Here is a 17,527-nt window from a genome sequence, read left to right as displayed (position 1 = left end):
TATATAAACACGGTTAGTGACGCTGTGGTCCAGAGCATCCTCGCAATTGAGATTGAGATTCATAACCTGATGGATACAGTCACCACCATCCAGTGCATAATATGTAATTAAAAGAAAAACGCATAAAAGCCTGTCGACTAAAAAAAATGACACTTGACTTTGACAACTAATTTAAAACGAAAACGCGTAGCGATCTACCCTATAGATATACTCACCGTACCTTCTCCTTCAATTGGTAACATTTTTTATCAAATCGCTCATATGTCATCACCAGCGAGGTTCAAGGATCGAATCCTGCGGCGCACACATAATTTTGAGACCTGATTCAGCGATCAACTGGTTTCACCGCCTTCATTTTTTGAATCCATGTTCAGGTAAGATCCAACGTCCACCAAGCGACTTTCTTTTTATTTTGCAGCGACCTAGTGCGGATTTATCGTTCTTCTTGTCTGAAGCGCTTTAAACCCTTGTATTTTAAATAATTTTAGGGTCATTTGTTCAACATTTTGAAGGACTGTTTGCAATAGCAGAGGAAGATTTGAAGTAGGTGTAGGGTGTTTTGATCCTCGCAGCTTTATCTTTCACACAGCTGTTTTGAAAGCGCATTCCTCTTTCTCCCCCTCTCTATATATTTAACTCCAATAATATGGATCTGCTTCATTCTCCCTCTCTTTCTCTATTTAACTGCAATAATATTGATCCTCCTGCTTTCTTATCATTATGAAACCCTACACATATATATATATATGTATATGAATTGAATTGAAAGGTTTATCATGATTCAAACATCTGAAACCTTAAATTATATATATATATTGAATTTTCTGATAATGGCTTAATCTTTTATATCTGTCAGAAATGCACTAGGCACTCCCATTACATATTTTATTAACGTACCTTCATTAAATTACCATACCTTCGCGACCGAACATTAAAATATAAATGTAAGTAAATTAATTTTCTGATCTGATTCTAATTTTTAAGTGAATTCCTCCATATAAATTGGGAGAGCTAAGAGCTGAGTTACGGTGAGGTCTCTAATGATGTGTGTTTACAGGATTTTGTAATGGATCAGTCTGAATCACATTCTTCATCTTTAAGGCGCGGCTCTGTTTCAGTGCCAGAGAATGACGAGGTTAATACACGTTACTGGTGCTATCAGTCCAACAAAGTTCCAATTGGCGGCGGAGGATAAACAAGATAACTTGGAAACTGGCATGGAAATGTTGTGACGTGAGTGTGGAAGTGGTTTCATTGAAGTAGTTGCAACTGCAGAGTCTTTTATTTATGTGCATCAAGTTCAAGGAGCAGCTAGCGAGGCACGGGAAAGAGGAGGAACAAAAGAAATGGCGCTGAGGGAAGAGACTGAATATTCACATTTGGTTTGACAGTTGCTACTTGAAAATCCACTTGACAACATAGAGACTGATGCAGAGAATTCCATAGAAGAGACTGGTGATGAAATTTCTTCGCAAGATGATCCACAGAATACAGGTATACCTGTATGTTCACAGTTTCTTCGGCAGTCGCTTGTTCATTATCCAGTTTCATCAACAGGCGCCGAACTCACAAAAGAACCTTCCAAAGGGAAGGACACTAAGGATGAGAAGGCTATCAAGAAAAGAGAGAGAAAGAAGGAAGCGGCCAAAAGGGAAAAGGAAAAGAAATTGATGGAAGACCCGTGGTTGAAAAAGGAGAGGGAGAAGAAAAAAGAAAAAGAAAAAAGAAGCAGAGTGGAATGCAAAAGAAGAAAGAGAACGGGCACAAGGTGAAGAGACTGGTCAAGAGAATTCCATATGGAGAGACTGGTCATGAAATTTCTTCACAAGATGATCCACAGGATACAGTTATACCTGTATATTCACAGTTTCTTCTCAGCAGTTGCTTGTTCAACCTCCAGTTTCTTCAACAGGCGCCAAACTCACATTAGGAGAACCTTCCAAAGGGAAGCACACCAAGGATAAGAAGGCTATCAAGAAAAGAGAGAAAGAAGGAAGCGGCCAAAAGGGAAAAGGAAAAGAAATTGAATGAAGACATGTGGTTGAAGAGGGAAAAGAAAAAGAAATTGATGGAAGCTCTGTGGTTGAAAAAGGTCCAGTTTCTTCGACAGGCGCCGAACTCACATTAGGAGAACCTTCCAAAGGGAAGCACACTAACGATAAGAAGGCTATCAAGAAAAGAGAGAAAGAAGGAAGCGGCCAAAAGGGAAAAGGAAAAGAAATTGAATGAGAGAAGGGAAAAGAAAAAGAAATTGATGGGAGCTCTGTGGTTGAAAAAGGTCCAGTTTCTTCAACAGGCGCCGAACTCACATTAGGAGAACCTTTCAAAGGGAAGCACAATAAAGATAAGAAGGCTATCAAGAAAAGGGAGAGAAAGAAGGAAGCGGCCAAAAGGGAAAAGGAAAAGAAATTGAATGAAAAGGGAAAAGGAAAAGAAATTGAATGAAAACCTGTCGTTGAAAAGGGAAAAGAAAAAGAAATTGATGGAAGCTCTGTGGTTGAAAAAGGAGAGGGAGAAGAAAAAAAAACAGAGTAGAATGCAAAAGAAGAAAGAGAACGGGCACATAGGGAAGAAAAGAGAGAGAAACAGGGATAAGAGCGGCTGGCTCCCAAATGAAAGATTATAAAAGCAAGCATAAAAGAAGAAAGAGAACGGACACATAGGGAAGAAAAGAGAGAGAAACAGAGATAAGAGCGGCTCCCAAATGAAAGATTATAAAAGCAAGCATAAGGTGAGGCTAGGCTTAACGAGCAGCAAGAAAATGAATCTTGGGATGTAGTCAATGAAGGCTCGCCCAACATGGATATCGATCGATCAGCCTCAGTTTCAACCTAAGTTGCACTGAAACGGAGAATGGATACGGACACGGCGTTTGAAACAGATACGGGGTTTGAAATAAATACGGTAAATTTTCAAAAATGGTAAGGAAATGTCATATATATATATATATATATTTCATATTGTTATTCATCTTTTAGAATCTAGAATCTATATCTTAAAAACTGATACGGCAAATTTAAAAACTAATATGCGGTTAAATTTATCTTATTAATTTTTTAAATCTAAATTCTATATCTAAAAAACTGATAAGATAAATTTAAATTTAAAAAACTGATAAAATAAATTTAATGGCATATTAGTTTTTAAATTTACATCTCAGTTTTTAAGATATAGATTTTAAAAGATGAATAGTAATAGGATATATATATATATATATATATATATATATATATATATATATATATAAATTTCAATAATTTTTTTAAAAAATCTAGATATGTAAGGTCAAAGGTGTATATATATATTACCATTCATTTTTTAGCATTTAAAATCTATATCTAAAAATACATAATCATCGTCATGAATTCAATATAAACAAATCATCATCATCAATTCAGCTTAAATTTTGTCATCATCATTAAGGATTATTATAACATTCCACATATCATCATCATTATTAGTAATGTAATAAAAAATGCTACAACTTTTGTACTTTCAGGTCCAACTCCTTCCAAAAATGTGTCATGATGGCAGATGATATATACCTTCCTTGCATGACAATTAAAAGACCCATGGGATCATTGGGATATTTCGTCAATACTTATTTGAACATTTCAATCTTCTCAACGTGTCTTTTGACTATATGCAAGAAAAAGATCGGCTAAAAAATAATTTGTTATATTAGAGGGATTTATGAAATCAAGAATAAAATCAATAACAATTAACAAAACCTTAACCAAACTGAAAATTAATCATTCAAATAATTTATTTTTTTTTGCAAAAAGCACACCAGAAAAATGAGAGGCTCTGCAAAGAAAATCAAGCCTTATTGGCCTCAAGCTCCTGTGACAGAGATTATCAAGATGCAGCGCTAGAAGCAAACAGATCATTGGAAGATATTGTAAAGCAGTTGTACCGAGAGCTTGGAACACTCCAAAAGATTGTTGGCGTGCTCATGTCAGTCCAAGATGTAGTTAAAGCAAAAGGCGTGCAATTAAAAGAACCCCTAATAGCTATCGATATAATGCATGAATGGAGCACAACACACCCAACTTCACCAGAAACGTTGTCAGAGGAAAGATGAACCGATTAGAGAAAGAGATAAAGGAGGCGTCAGGGTTGACATCCGAGCTCAAGAGAAGCTCGAAAAGGACGTGGCGAAAACTCTATGCACTTATCATCAACACCATGGCATGATGGAGCGGTTGATCAAATGCCACAAGTTTGAGTCGACGGTCTTAGTGCCCTAGCCAGATCTCAATCCTTCTCAATCGTATATGTAGTTAAAAATCTATTTCAAACAACAAATAAGGGTCAACACAATTTTTTCCCTCGGAGTCCAAAACTTATCATTCAAATATTTATCTTTTTGTTAATTTTTTTTATACAAAACAAAACAAATAAAAACTATAAGTTTATAATTAAAAATAAAATTAGTATAATTAATAATAGATAAAAAAATTTAATATATAACTATAAATAAGAATACTTAAATATATAAATAACATAAATAATAATTATAAATTAAAATATATATTATCTTATAAATTAAAATAATAATTTATATTCATAACTATTATATTTATAAGTTAGAATTTTATTTAAATTTAATTAAAAAAGTCTTCGATAAGGTGTGAGGCTACGGAAACCACCTGTCCATGAAGAATGACAGTTGGCTCTTGGTTAAGGGGGGAGGGTAGGCCAACAACTCCTTCACCATGTGGTAGTTAATGTCTCTGGGTTTCTCTGTGTGCATCAAATTTGTATTGTTTCGTGTTTTAATGGCACCGTCACATCTTTGGTTAAATTGCATGGTTCATGAAATTTTCTAGTTGTTCTCTGGCTCCTTGAGGGATGCGCACTCCTCTGTGCTATTATTTCTCTTGGTCATTGGGCTAGGGTGGTGGTCGTCTACCTTTTGCTCCTCCTGTGGGCCTAATCTAGTAATCTCTCTTGCCTTCCTGCAAATTGTGAAACTTTCCCTCCTCTTCCTAGGCCAGAGGGCATGTCCTTTGAGATTTTGACTAGTTCTGAGTTTAATCGCTCTATGTTCTCTTGGTTTCTCACCTTGGCCTTATGGTTCGTGCCTCTTAAGTTGTTTGTATTTCGTGTTCGCCACCTATTTAATTGGCTTCAGGTCTTTTGGTGGTGTTGTTTTTTTTTGGGTAGCGGATTTGGTCTTGGGGTGGTGTTGGTCTGACTTCCCTTGGTTCTTCCCATTCGGGGCCACCAATTTTAGACCTCTTTTTAGCGTTGCCTTGTGGCTTTGGCGTCGGTCTGGATTTTGGGAGCCAACTTTTCTATTTGCTCCCGTGTGTTGTTTGCTAGTCTCACTCTGGCCTTTCCTGTCACTAATTCATCCGCTTGTTCTAGTCTGGTTCGATATTTGTCTAGTGGTGAATTTCTCGTGGGGTGAATTGCTGTGTTGGATTCCCTTTCCCTCTTAGTCTATGATGCAGTGTGCTTGGCCTCTGGTGAAGGGTGGTTGTTCGTTTAGGCACTCAATTCTTGTTTGTGTGTTGCTTGGTTTATTTCGGTGGTCATTGGTTCGATTTGCATACTGCCTTTGGGGCCTTGACTTCTTCGTGGACTTCAATATGAAGCCTAGTCTGCACTCCTTGCGTTCCTTGGCCCAGGAAAAGGTAGAAGGTTCATTTGCTCCTAAAGGCGTTCGGGGTGGCGCAACGAATGTGAGAGGTGGAAGCTCCAGGCGAGGCGCATGTTCAGTTCGTGGTGTTGGACGTTGGGCTCACGAAACCTGTGAGAGGTGTAGGTCTTCGGCCGACTCATGACAGGCAGAAGCAACAGAGTGATAATTCAAAATGGTTGTGGTGTTGGCGGAGGTGGCAGAGGATTGGGTTGCGGGCGTGCTATGGCCACTCGGGGACGACACAACATTCAGGGTCTAGCAAGGTCAGCAGGCCATGCTCCTTCCAGGTGTCTAGGGATTTCCTCAACGATTTAGGAGCTGGTTCAATCTGTCATTGCTCGGTTGGAATCTCTTGATAGAGCCCAAAGGGAGGAGCATGAGGTCGTTATGGCCAAACTCGAACAACTCCACTACTTCTAATGCCATGTTCGTGAAATAATTGTGGTTGTTTGGCGTGGGCAAATTTGTTGATGAAGAAAGTTGAAAAGTTGGAAGCTTGGCTTGCTCACTTCGAGCATCATGTCAATTGCATGTATCACCCTTCTCCTCCTCCAGGAACAAGGCCAGATAATCTTGCTTCAATTATGATCACTGGTGTCCTTCTTGTTCTTTCTGTTTTCTGGTATGTTATGCCTCTAAGGCTATGGACCTCTCAACTGGGGCATTTTGCTTTCTGTATGTTGTATGGTTATTAGTCAACAAACTGGTGAGGGTGAGACCACATGCATTTTGTCTTCTCTGTATATGTTTTTTAATTAATGGAAAATTTTCGACTTACAAAAAATAAATAAATTTAATTAATAAATATATACGAATTTAATACTAAATAAATTTTTTTCATATATAAATAATAAAATAAAAAATAAGAATAGGTTTATATATAAAGATGTGAAAATTTATATAAATATAAATAATATTACTAAGAACTAACATAGATTTATTTTAAATTTGGATGTACTAAGTATGGAGAGGAATCATATCTCTTTAAGTCCAAATCTTTTTTCAAGTCTTACACTCAAAAAAAGTTTGCATATTAAGAAATTTGACCCCTCTCTACATTTGGTTGATTGCCACTTATGGATTTGAATTTTTTTAATTAAAATGGACATTAAGATATTTTTATTTATGTTCTTGAAATATTTTTTTTAATGATTATAAATAATTTCCTATATATATATATATGATTAACATTGATTTTTTTTGTTAATAATATTTTTTGAAGAGAGTTTTGGAGTTCTCCGTTGACATATCCAGTTGATATTATCTCTACAATTTTAGGATCAGTCAAATATTGAGAAATATTGATACGTTTTTAATCTCATTTATTATCTCCATATTGAGCATAGAAAGAATTACACATCTTCTTCATATTGGGTTGTCAAAATTATCTCTTGATGCAATAAATGTCATATGTCAACTTCACATGTTGAGACTACTATTAGACTATAAAAAATGCCTCTTAACATAACAAAAAAATAAGTTTTGAAATGTCCAACATTTTGAGTAAACATTCAATCACAACTTTTTCCATCCATAATGAATATAACTTCCAATCAATATTAGACATTTCAAAAATTTACACATATAACCTTAAAAACAACATATTAATTAAATGTAAAACACATAACTTTTTCCAAAAAAAAAAAAGAGAAAAGAAAAGATAAATAACATATTGATTAGATCTAAAAACTTACCCTTTCAAAAAAAACTCAATATATTGCGTTTAGTGCTTCATAATAGTTTCTACAGTAATATAATCTTGAAACAAACCAGCTTTTTTAGCAAGGTATTTGATCGAATCCAACAACCAAAATTCGTAATTTCCATACAAATGGATTTCTACATTTTCATATTACAATTTCATTAATCCAAATTTGTAATTTCACGTGTATATTAAAACTTGTAAATATTTTTATTTATTTATTTATTATACGGTTTTTTTTACTCATCAAAATAATATAATTGATCTTATTCTTTGATCTCGAAGTTTGTATCTTATTATATGCATAATATATTTATATAAGATCTCGATTTAGTAGTACAAAGCACATATGACAAAGCAAGAAAATTAATAATTCAATATGCTTTGTTTGGTGTTTTAGAATATTTTCTATAGAGTTATTGATTGAGTAACAAACAACCTTTTTGGCAAAGGTGCTTGATAAAATTCAATGATGAAAAATCATGATTTTGAGAATATACCAAATTATGATGCTATAAATAGATTTTTAATAGCATTTTGGGATACATTCCAATTTTAATTAGTCCCTAAATTAAAATTGAGAATTAAAATTCGAATTTGATTTCAGCCGTTGTTTGTAAAATAATTAATTAATTCATCTTGAGTTAATTAGTTGGAAAAAATCAAATATGAAGTCTATGTGAAGACATGCAACAATTATCCCTTTGATTGAGAAAGTTATCCCTTAGTTAAGGAGATCAGGATGAGTTGTACTTTGAGTTGTAATTAGTTAGCTCAGTTAACTAAGTTAAGTCCAGTTAGATTAGTTCTAATAATTTGTGGAACTAATTGTGAGTTTAGTGAGTCAATGCATGCATGCATACAACTAGTGTACTTCAGATAACTGAATATTCTCTCATAAATAGCTCATGCATGTCAGTTCAGACAGAGACCCAATTGAGATCAAAGGATGGGACAATCTACTATTAGTTGCAGAAATATTCCCATGAGGATATCTCTTGCATGCAAAAGGATTTCTTTCTTTGAGGATTGCGCAGTTATTTCAGAGGTTAGTGAGTAGTGTGTGAGATAATTACACACAGGTGGCAGCTTGAGGACCCATGAGAAACTGTGCAAGGAAATAGGAGGCTTGGAGGACTGAAGAAGGCATATGTGTTGTCTATTTGGTCTATGAGCAACAGTGAGGGATTGTACTGAGAGCTGGATAGCTTGAGAGCTAAAGCTTTGTGTAATCCTGAGATATTTCCACTTGCATGATAATACAGATAGCGGGGTTTTTAGCTGAGGCTTTTCACAGGGTATTCTTATGTGTTCATGTGTGATTGATTTTTTCTTCATCTGTTATATGTGTTCTATTTGATCTTGCTCAAAATCGATTAAGCTTTCGCAAGTTTGTTTGTAGAAGTAGATCAAGTATTTTGATTTAGTATTTTTCATTATCAGGTGATCTACAGTGAGAATTTCTACATGGCACGGAGCAAAGATGATCAAAGCGAAGAACAATATACAAAGAAGGGAGAAGTTCGAAGTTTGAAGTTCTTGATTGTAGAAATCGAATTCTTATCACATCTCAAAGTTCACTAATGGTGTTCTATGGTTTGAGACTCGAGTATGCCTTGGATGCCAGCTCGAATTATATTGCCTGGAAGGATCGCATGGAAGCAGTATTAGAAGACAACGGTTTGAAGGACTTCATTGATCAAGAAGTCCCTAAGCCAACAACAGCTAATGCCCAAGAATTGGTGGAATGGAAGAAATGTGTGACTAGAGCGAGGAGGATTCTTCTGGAGGGAGTTCGAGACAATATTATCTTGAATCTCCATGGGAAGGAGACATCATTTTCAATGTGGAAAACATTGAAGGATCTATATCAGAACAACAACGATTAGAGGAAGCTGTTGCTGAAAGAAAATCTTCAGAAAATCAAGTGTGAAAAGGGCGACACGATCTCTACATATCTGAACAAGCTCACCACCTGCAAGGATGAGCTTGGAAGTGTAGGAATCACGACAGCCGATGAGTATTTCTCTCCTCGGTCTTCCTAAGAGTTGGCATAGCTACTAAGACTCAGTAAATGGAAGAGAGAAACTAAAAGATTGGGAACGATTATGGTCGTATCTGATGCAGGAGGAGATCAGGAGAAGCATCAGAGATGGTTCTTTATCAAAGCATGATGATGAGGAAAATCTAGCCTTAGTGAGTAAGGTGAGGAAAGGGAAAGAGAAGGCTTCCCATTCCAAATCGAGTTCTTCCCATGGTGGGAAGAAGATTGACAAATCTAAAGTGTGATGCTATAATTGTCATAAGGTGGGCCATTATGCAACAAATTGTCCACAAAGAAATCCAAAAAGGGATCCTCGAAAGGATCAGATGGTGAGGCACTGGCCTCACAATTCGAATTGGATTTTACCCTCATCGCATGCATGGTTTCATCGATGGTGGGTTGTGTTTGGTACCTGGAAAATGGAGCCTCATTCCACATGACTAGTGACAAGAGTTTATTCAGTACCTTGGAGGAGAAGGACCTCCAAATGCGCATAGAGATGGGCGATGATGGAAAGTACCGTGTTTCAGGTGAAGGTACAATTGTGTTTCAGAGGAAGCATGGAGCTCCTCTCACCCTGACTGATGTAAAGTATGTGCCTGGACTGAAAAAGAACCTGGTATTTGTCACAATGTTGGAAGACAAAGGCTATGATGTAGTCTTCAGTAAAGGAAATGTGTTCCTGAGACACATCGCCACGGGTCAGACCAAGAGGATTGGGATTCGAGTAAAGAATCTCTACAAGTTGGAGGTAGATGATTGTGCTACATTGAGTTCCAAAGAAAAGTTGGTGCAAAGCCAAGATATTGGCTAGCTATGGCATAGAAGATTGGGCCACTTGCACCATGGGGCCTTGAAGATGAAAGACATGGGTCTCATGCACTACTTTCTAAGCATGGAAGTGTGACAGAAGGATGGGGAAGTGTTTGTGTCTCAAGGCAGGTATGCCAATGAGATATTCAGGAGATTCCACATGGAGAAGTGCAAGCCCATGCAGACTCCTTTAGCAGGTAACTGGAGGAAGGAGGATGCTACTTTAGGTGAGGCAGTAGTTGTTACTGTGTATCGACAGCTTGTGGGTTCATTGATGTATTTAGTGAACACACGACCAGATTTGTGCTTTGCGGTGAACTAGCCGAGTCAAGCTATGGTTCAGCCTACCAAGCTGTTTTGGAAGGCAACTAAGCATGTGTTGAGATACCTCAGAGGCACATCTCAGTATGGATTATGGTATAGACGGACAGAGGGAGTGACGCTTTAGGGCTTCACAGATGCAGATTGGGCAGGGAGTCCATCAGATCGGAAGAGCACTTTAGGAGGAATTTTCCGTCTTGGTTCAGCTGCAATTTCTTGGTACAACAGGAAACAGAGGTCAGTTGCACTTAGCTCAGCAGAGGTCGAATACATGGCTATAAGCCCGGCAACATGTGAGGCAATTTGGATGTGGAAAATTCTAGTTGGGTTGTTTGATCAGAGGATGGATTCAACTGTGATCTATTGTGATAATTAGAGTTGTATCAAACTCTCTGAGAATCCAGTATTTCATGACAGGTCCAAGCACATCGATATCCGGTATCATCATCTTCGAGACTGTGTGGTGAAAAGGATCATGTTGTTGCAGTATGTTTCGACTGAGGACCAGGTCGCAGACATTTTGACTAAGGCATTTTCAAAATGCAAATTCAAGTTCCACAGAGACAGGATCGGGGTGATAGATAATCCCTTTCATGTTGAGAGGGAGTGTTGAAAATAGCAACAAGAAATGCTAAAAATAGAAATGCTAAAAATAGCATTGCTATAGATAACATTTCGGGATACATTCCAATTTTAATTAGTCCCTAAATTAAAATTGAGAATTAAAATTCGAATTTGATCTTAGTAGTTGTTTGTAAAATAATTAATTAATTCATCTTGAGTTAATTAGTTGGAAAAAATCAAACATGAAGTCTATGTGAAGACATGCAACAATTATCCCTTTGATTGAGGAAGTTATCCCTTAATTAAGGAGATCAGGATGAGTTGTACTTTGAGTTGTAATTAGTTGGCTCAGTTAACTCAGTTAAGTTCAGTTAGACTAGTTCCAATAGTTTGTGGAACTGATTGTGAGTTCAGTTAGTCAATGCATGCATGCATGTAACTAGTGTACTTCAGATAACTGAATATTCTCTTATAAATAACTCATGCATTTCAGTTTAGACAGAGACCCAGTTGAGATCAAAGGATAGGACAATGTACTATCAGTTGCAGGAATATTCCCATGAGGATATCTCTTACATGCAGAAGGAATTCTTTCCTTGAGGATTGCGCAGTTAGTTCAGACGTTAGTGAGCAGTGTGTGAGGTAATTACACACAGGTGGCAGCTTGAGGACCCAGGAGAAACTGTGCAAGGAAATAGGAGGCTTGGAGGACTGAAGGAAGGCATATGTGTTGTCTATTTGGTCTATGAGCAGCAGTGAAGGATTGTACTGAGAGCTGGATAGCTTAAGAACTAAAGCTTTATGTAATCTTGAGATATTTCCACTTGTATGATAATACAGAGAGCGGGGTTTTTAGCTGAGGTTTTCCCCAGAGTATTCTTCTGTGTTCATATGTGATTGATTTCTTCTTCATCTGTTATTGTGATTGATGTCTTCTTCATCTGTTATATGTATTCTATTTGATCTTGCTCAAAATCGATTAAGCTTCCGCAAGTTTGTTTGTAGAAGTAGATCAAGTATTTTGCTTTAGTATATTGCATTATCAGATGACCTACAGTGAGAATTTCTACACATATTACAAATATAATGATCAAAACTTCTAATTTCAAGATTCTATGTTCATGGTTAAAATCATATATTTCCTCTTAAAATGACACAAGTTCAAATTAAAGTGGAGTAAAGTATGTACACTTCTATAAATACAACATAGAGATAAATTTCTTACCCTAAAAATGAAATTAAACTATTTTTCTTTTTTTAATCATTAAAAGAATATAATTGATCCCATTCTTTGATCTCGAAGTTTGTACCTTATTATATGGGTCAATATACTTATGTAACATCTCAATCCATTAGTACAAAGCACATATGACAAAGCAAGAAAATTAATAATTCAATATGCTTTGTTTGGTGCTTTAAAATATTTCCTATAGAGTCATTTGATTGAGTAACAAACAACCTCTTTGGCCAAGGTGCTTGATAAAATTCAATGATGAAAAATCATGATTTTGAGAAAATACCAAATTATGATGCTATAAATAGATTTTTAGGTCTCATCTTTCATATTACAAATATAGTGAACCAAACTTCTAATTTCAAGATTCTATGTTCATGGTTAAAATCATATATTTCCTCTTAAAATGACACAAATTCAAATTAAAGTGGAGTAAAGTATGTACACTTCTATAAATACAACATAGAGATAAATTTCTTACCCTAAAAATGAAATTAACTATTTTATTTTTTATTTTTTATTATATCTTAGGATTTGTGTGGCACTAAATCTACCACTATAATCAGATATCCCTTCAGTAAGCAGTAAGTGAATGGGGATAAAATATTTTCTATAGAGTCATTTGATTGAGTAACAAACAACCTCTTTGGCCAAGGTGCTTGATAAAATTCAATGATGAAAAATCATGATTTTGAGAAAATACCAAATTATGATGCTATAAATAGATTTTTAGGTCTCATCTTTCATATTACAAATATAATGAACCAAACTTCTAATTTCAAGATTTTATGTTCATGGTTAAAATCATATATTTCGTCTTAAAATGACACAAATTCAAATTAAAGTGAAGTATGTACACTTCTATAAATACAACATAGAGATAAATTTCTTACCCTAAAAATGAAATTAAACTATTTTATTTTTTTATTTTTTATTATATCTTAGTATTTGTGTGGCACTAAATCTACCACTATAATCAGATATCCCTTCAGTAAGCAGTAAGTGAATGGGGATATAAACTCCTTACCCAAAACACTTCATTTGCACAACCATACCATTTAAACTCTTATGAAAGCTAAATTAAACTATTATTATTAAATAATAATTAAAAAACTATTTATTTTAGGCCTATTCCCTTTTATTTTTATTTTTATTTTTTATAAAAAAATATAAATATAACTTACCAACATATAAATCAATATACTCATATATCCTAATCACTTAAATTAAATTTAATTTTTGGTAATTTATCCTACTTTAAATCTTCCAAAATACTAACGAAAAAATATATAATTGTAATAACGTTAAAATGTCCTGGCCTTTCCCTTTCACGCCTAATCTATATGAACATGGTTAGTCACGCTGTGGTCCATAGCATCATTGCAATTGAGATGCAGATCCATATCCTGATGGATACAGTCACCATCATCCCCTGCATTAAAAATTACCGGCATAATAAGTAATTCAAAAACGAACGCATAAAACCCTCTCGATTAAAAAAATCACAGACTTTGACAAGTAATTTAAAACGAAAACGCGTAGCGATCTGCTCTACAGATATACTCGCCGTACCCGCTTCATTCTCCTCGAATTGGTAACATCTTTGATCAAATCGCTCTTGACGGGCAAGGATCGAACCCTTCGGAGCGCACATATTTTTGAGACCTGATTCGGCGATCGACTGGTTTCATCCGCCTTGATTTTTTGAATCCATGTTCAGGTAAGATCCAACGTGAACCAACCGACTTTCTTTTTAGTTTGCAGCGACCCAGTGCGGATTTATCGTTCTGGTTGTCCGAAACGCATTAAACCCTTGTATTTTAAACAATTTTAGGGTCATATGTTCAACATTTTGAAGGATTGTTTGCAATAACAGAGGAAGATTTGAAGGAGTAGGGTGTTTTGATCCTCGCAGCTTTATTTTATGTTTCACACAGCTGTTTTGAAAGCACATTCCTCTTACTCCCTCTCTTTCGATATATTTAACCGCAAGAGTATGGGTCCTGCTGCGTTCTTGTTTTCATGAAACCCTTGATGTATTGTCTGGTATTTACAGTTGTCATCTTTAGCTCCAGAGGATAATTTTTCATTTTATTCATCGACCTGAAAGGCTGGTTATATATATATATATATATATATATATATATATATATCATGATTCAGACTTCCGAAACCTTAAATTAATTTTTATTTGAATTTTGTGATCATGGCTTATTAATACACCTTCATTTAAGTCCCATTGCCTATTTTTGTCCACGAGTGAACATTAATCTATAAACATAAGTAAATTAATTTTCTGATCTGAATCTAATTTTTTAGTGAATTCCTCCATATAAATTGGTCGAGCTAAGAGCTAAGTTACGGTGAGGTCTCTAATGATACTTCTTTACAGGATTTTGTAATGGATCAATCTGAATCACACTCTTCAACTTTAAGGCCCGGCTCTGTTGCTTTGCCAGAGAATGACGATACACGTTACTGGTGCTATATGTGCAACAAAGTTATTTCCCAATTGGTGGCGGAGGATCAGCAAGATAACTCGGAAACTGGCATGGAACTGTTGTGCCGTGAGTGTGGAAGTGGCTTCATTGAAGTAGTTGCAACTGCACAGTCTTTTACTGATGTGCATCAAGTTCAAGGGGCAGCTAGCCAGGCAGGGGAAAGAGGAGGAACAGAAGAAGATGGCGCTGAGGGAAGAGACTATGAATATTCGCAGTTAGTTCAGCAGTTGCTACTTGAGAATCCACTTGACAACACAGAGACTGATCATGGTGATGCAGAGAATTCCATAGCAGAGACTGGTCATGAAATTGCTTCACAGGATGATCCACAGAATACAGGTATACCTGTATATTCACAGTTTCTTCAGCAGTTGCTTGTTCATTATCCACTTGATAATACAGAGACTGATCAAGGCGATGTAGAAAATCCCTTTTCAGAGACTGTTCATGAAATTGCCTCACAGGACAATCCACAGAATATGGTTATACCTGTAAATACACAGTTTCTCCAGCAGTTGCTTGTTCATAATCCACTTGACAATACAGAGACTGTTCATGCCGATGTAGAAAATTCCATAGCAGAGAATGGTCAAGAAATTGCCACACAGCTCGATCCACAGAATGTGGTTACACTTGAAGATGATTCAGGACGAAGAGATGAAGAAGATAGTGAATCTGGAAGCTTTACTATTCGTGTAGGTCCATATGAATGGGACTCCATGGATGAACATGTGAATGAAGAAGATTCGGAAGAAGAAGATGAAGAGGACGAAGACAGGGATGAAGGTAGAGATCAAAATAGCTTAGCAGAGAATACAGATGAAGAAACTCAGTTATGGACACAAAGGACCAGATGGAGAGACATACGGAGTCAGCATCGAAGAAGAATAAATGTTGAACATGATCTACACCATTATCTTCAACAGATATTTGAGAATTTGGCTGGAGATAATCTTGAGGTAAGGTTTGAACTTCCAGAACCACCAGTATATGTTGGGAATCCAGGGGACTATCTTGATGCAAGAGGCTTTGAGCAGCTGCTGCAACATCTTGCTGAAAATGATAACAGCAGAAGAGGTGCTCCTCCTGCAGCAAAATCTGCAGTTGAGAATTTACCATCAATCATCGTGGAACCAAAACATGGGAGTTCTCTTTGCGCTATCTGTAAAGATGCTGTGTCTGTTGGGGCCACTGCTAAGCAGCTCCCATGCTTACACTTGTATCATCCTCATTGTATTTTGCCATGGCTAAGCACTAGGAATTCATGCCCAATTTGCCGCTATGAACTTCCCACAGATGATGCTGAGTATGAAGAGCAGAAGGGAAATGCAAGTGTTAGAGCCCATCCAGCTGATAATGTGAACTTAAATGTGCAGGACAGCAGTCAAGAATTATCTTCTGAACAGTTATTGCATGTGGACTTCCATGAACAGGACAGCAGTCAAGAGTTCTCCTCTGAAGTGTCATCGCATGGGAGTTTTATCGTGCACAGCAGCGGTCAGGAGTTTTCTTCTGGGCAAGTTTACAACACTCAAGAAGTAGATAATGCTCTTGTGGAGGGAAATGGAGATCCAGCAAGTGTATCAGAAATCCCTCAAATTCCTGTTAGTTCAATTTCAGCTGAGTCTGAGCCAGGAAGCAACACAGAGGGAGTAGCTGATGATGAAAATGAACTCGAGCTTGTGGCTCAGGAATCACATGCCAATGGACAAGAAGTTAATCACAACACTAGAAGTAATATAGCTGAGATATATAGAGCTACAGTGTCTCGAACATTGGGAAGGGGGTGGTTTTATATGGCTGCAGGACCTGTGTTAAGCGTGGTAGGGCTTGTTCTTGTTCTGTGTTTTGGAAATCATTCAATAGGTGCCCGGATCCAGCAGCACGTGAGGCAGCTAGGAAGGCAACAGCATGACATTATTCGGGAATCACATATACAACAAATGGGTCCTTCAAATGGGGTGCGCAATCACAGAAGATGGTGGAGGCTCTTTCAGCGGTGAGAAACAAACTGGTTACCTATATTCATCTGGTGTCAAGCAGAAAGAGTTTATCCATTATATTGGATAACTGGCTTGTTCATAAATCAATGTCTTGGAAACCTCTGAATGAATGTTCGTAAGATTCAAGTGAGAGATAGCATATGTCTCTCTTCCAGAACTTTTGGTTTTTTTTAGTGATCTTAATGATTGCTGTCCTGACTTTATTCAGTCTTTTAAATTTTAACTTTAGTTGTTTACTTATGGAGGAATGTGCGAGAGAGATCATTTTCCGTACTTTTCCTTGTTCCTTATTGTATGTACTTATGTAAAAAAGTACCTGTTCCAGATAAACTCTATATGGTTTCTATTGTACACGGTTTCCTCTGTCTTTCTTGCTTTTAAGTTTCACCCTCAACTGTTTCTTAAGCTTTAATTTAAAGAAAATTGGTGGCCAGTTCTCATCAATTAGAGCAAAGCTCCATGTGACTTTTAAGTTTGCAACAAAGCATGGAACTAGGTAGATAGGAAAGGTTGAAATAAGGAAAAGTATGCTCTGAATTCTTTTTAGCTGCAGTAATCTTACTGTTAGGCAGCAAGATTTGAAAAAGTATCCCCCGTATCTGAAAATTGATGTGCTTTCTTCCTTTATTGAAAATGGTAAACGAGGAACAGAACTGTTACTAATATAGCTTCTTGAACAGTGGCATATTCTAAAC

General features: G+C 36.4%; 1 protein-coding gene across 2 annotated transcripts; it reads left to right on the top strand.

Moving 5' to 3' along the window:
* The first annotated feature begins 235 nt into the window (after positions 1-235).
* Positions 236-17,183, top strand: LOC149163526 (uncharacterized). Of its 2 annotated transcripts, none has more exons than XM_089431765.1 (2): positions 236-374; positions 14,721-17,183. In XM_089431765.1, exon 2 carries the CDS (start codon positions 14,730-14,732, stop codon positions 16,830-16,832), a length of 2,103 nt encoding a protein of 700 aa, XP_089287891.1. In that variant the 5' UTR covers positions 236-374; positions 14,721-14,729; the 3' UTR covers positions 16,833-17,183. The 2 variants fall into 2 exon arrangements, with proteins under 2 accessions (XP_089287891.1, XP_089287890.1); XM_089431764.1 differs by lacking the exon at positions 236-374 and adding an exon at positions 13,727-14,048.
* The last annotated feature ends 344 nt before the right edge of the window (positions 17,184-17,527 follow it).

This window comes from Pinus tabuliformis, chromosome 5_1 (genome assembly GCF_031772625.1).
Source record: "Pinus tabuliformis cultivar Carrire ecotype Pingquan chromosome 5_1, CPIR1, whole genome shotgun sequence".
Classification (NCBI taxonomy): domain Eukaryota; kingdom Viridiplantae; phylum Streptophyta; class Pinopsida; order Pinales; family Pinaceae; genus Pinus; species Pinus tabuliformis.
The sequence above is the reverse complement of the archived record's forward strand: the minus strand, read 5'-3'. Positions and strand labels throughout refer to the sequence as shown.

Bases quoted from the DNA above. Each gene is read 5' to 3' on its own strand.
- LOC149163526 (XM_089431765.1), top strand. From the start codon at position 14,730: ATGGATCAATCTGAATCACACTCTTCAACTTTAAGGCCCGGCTCTGTT.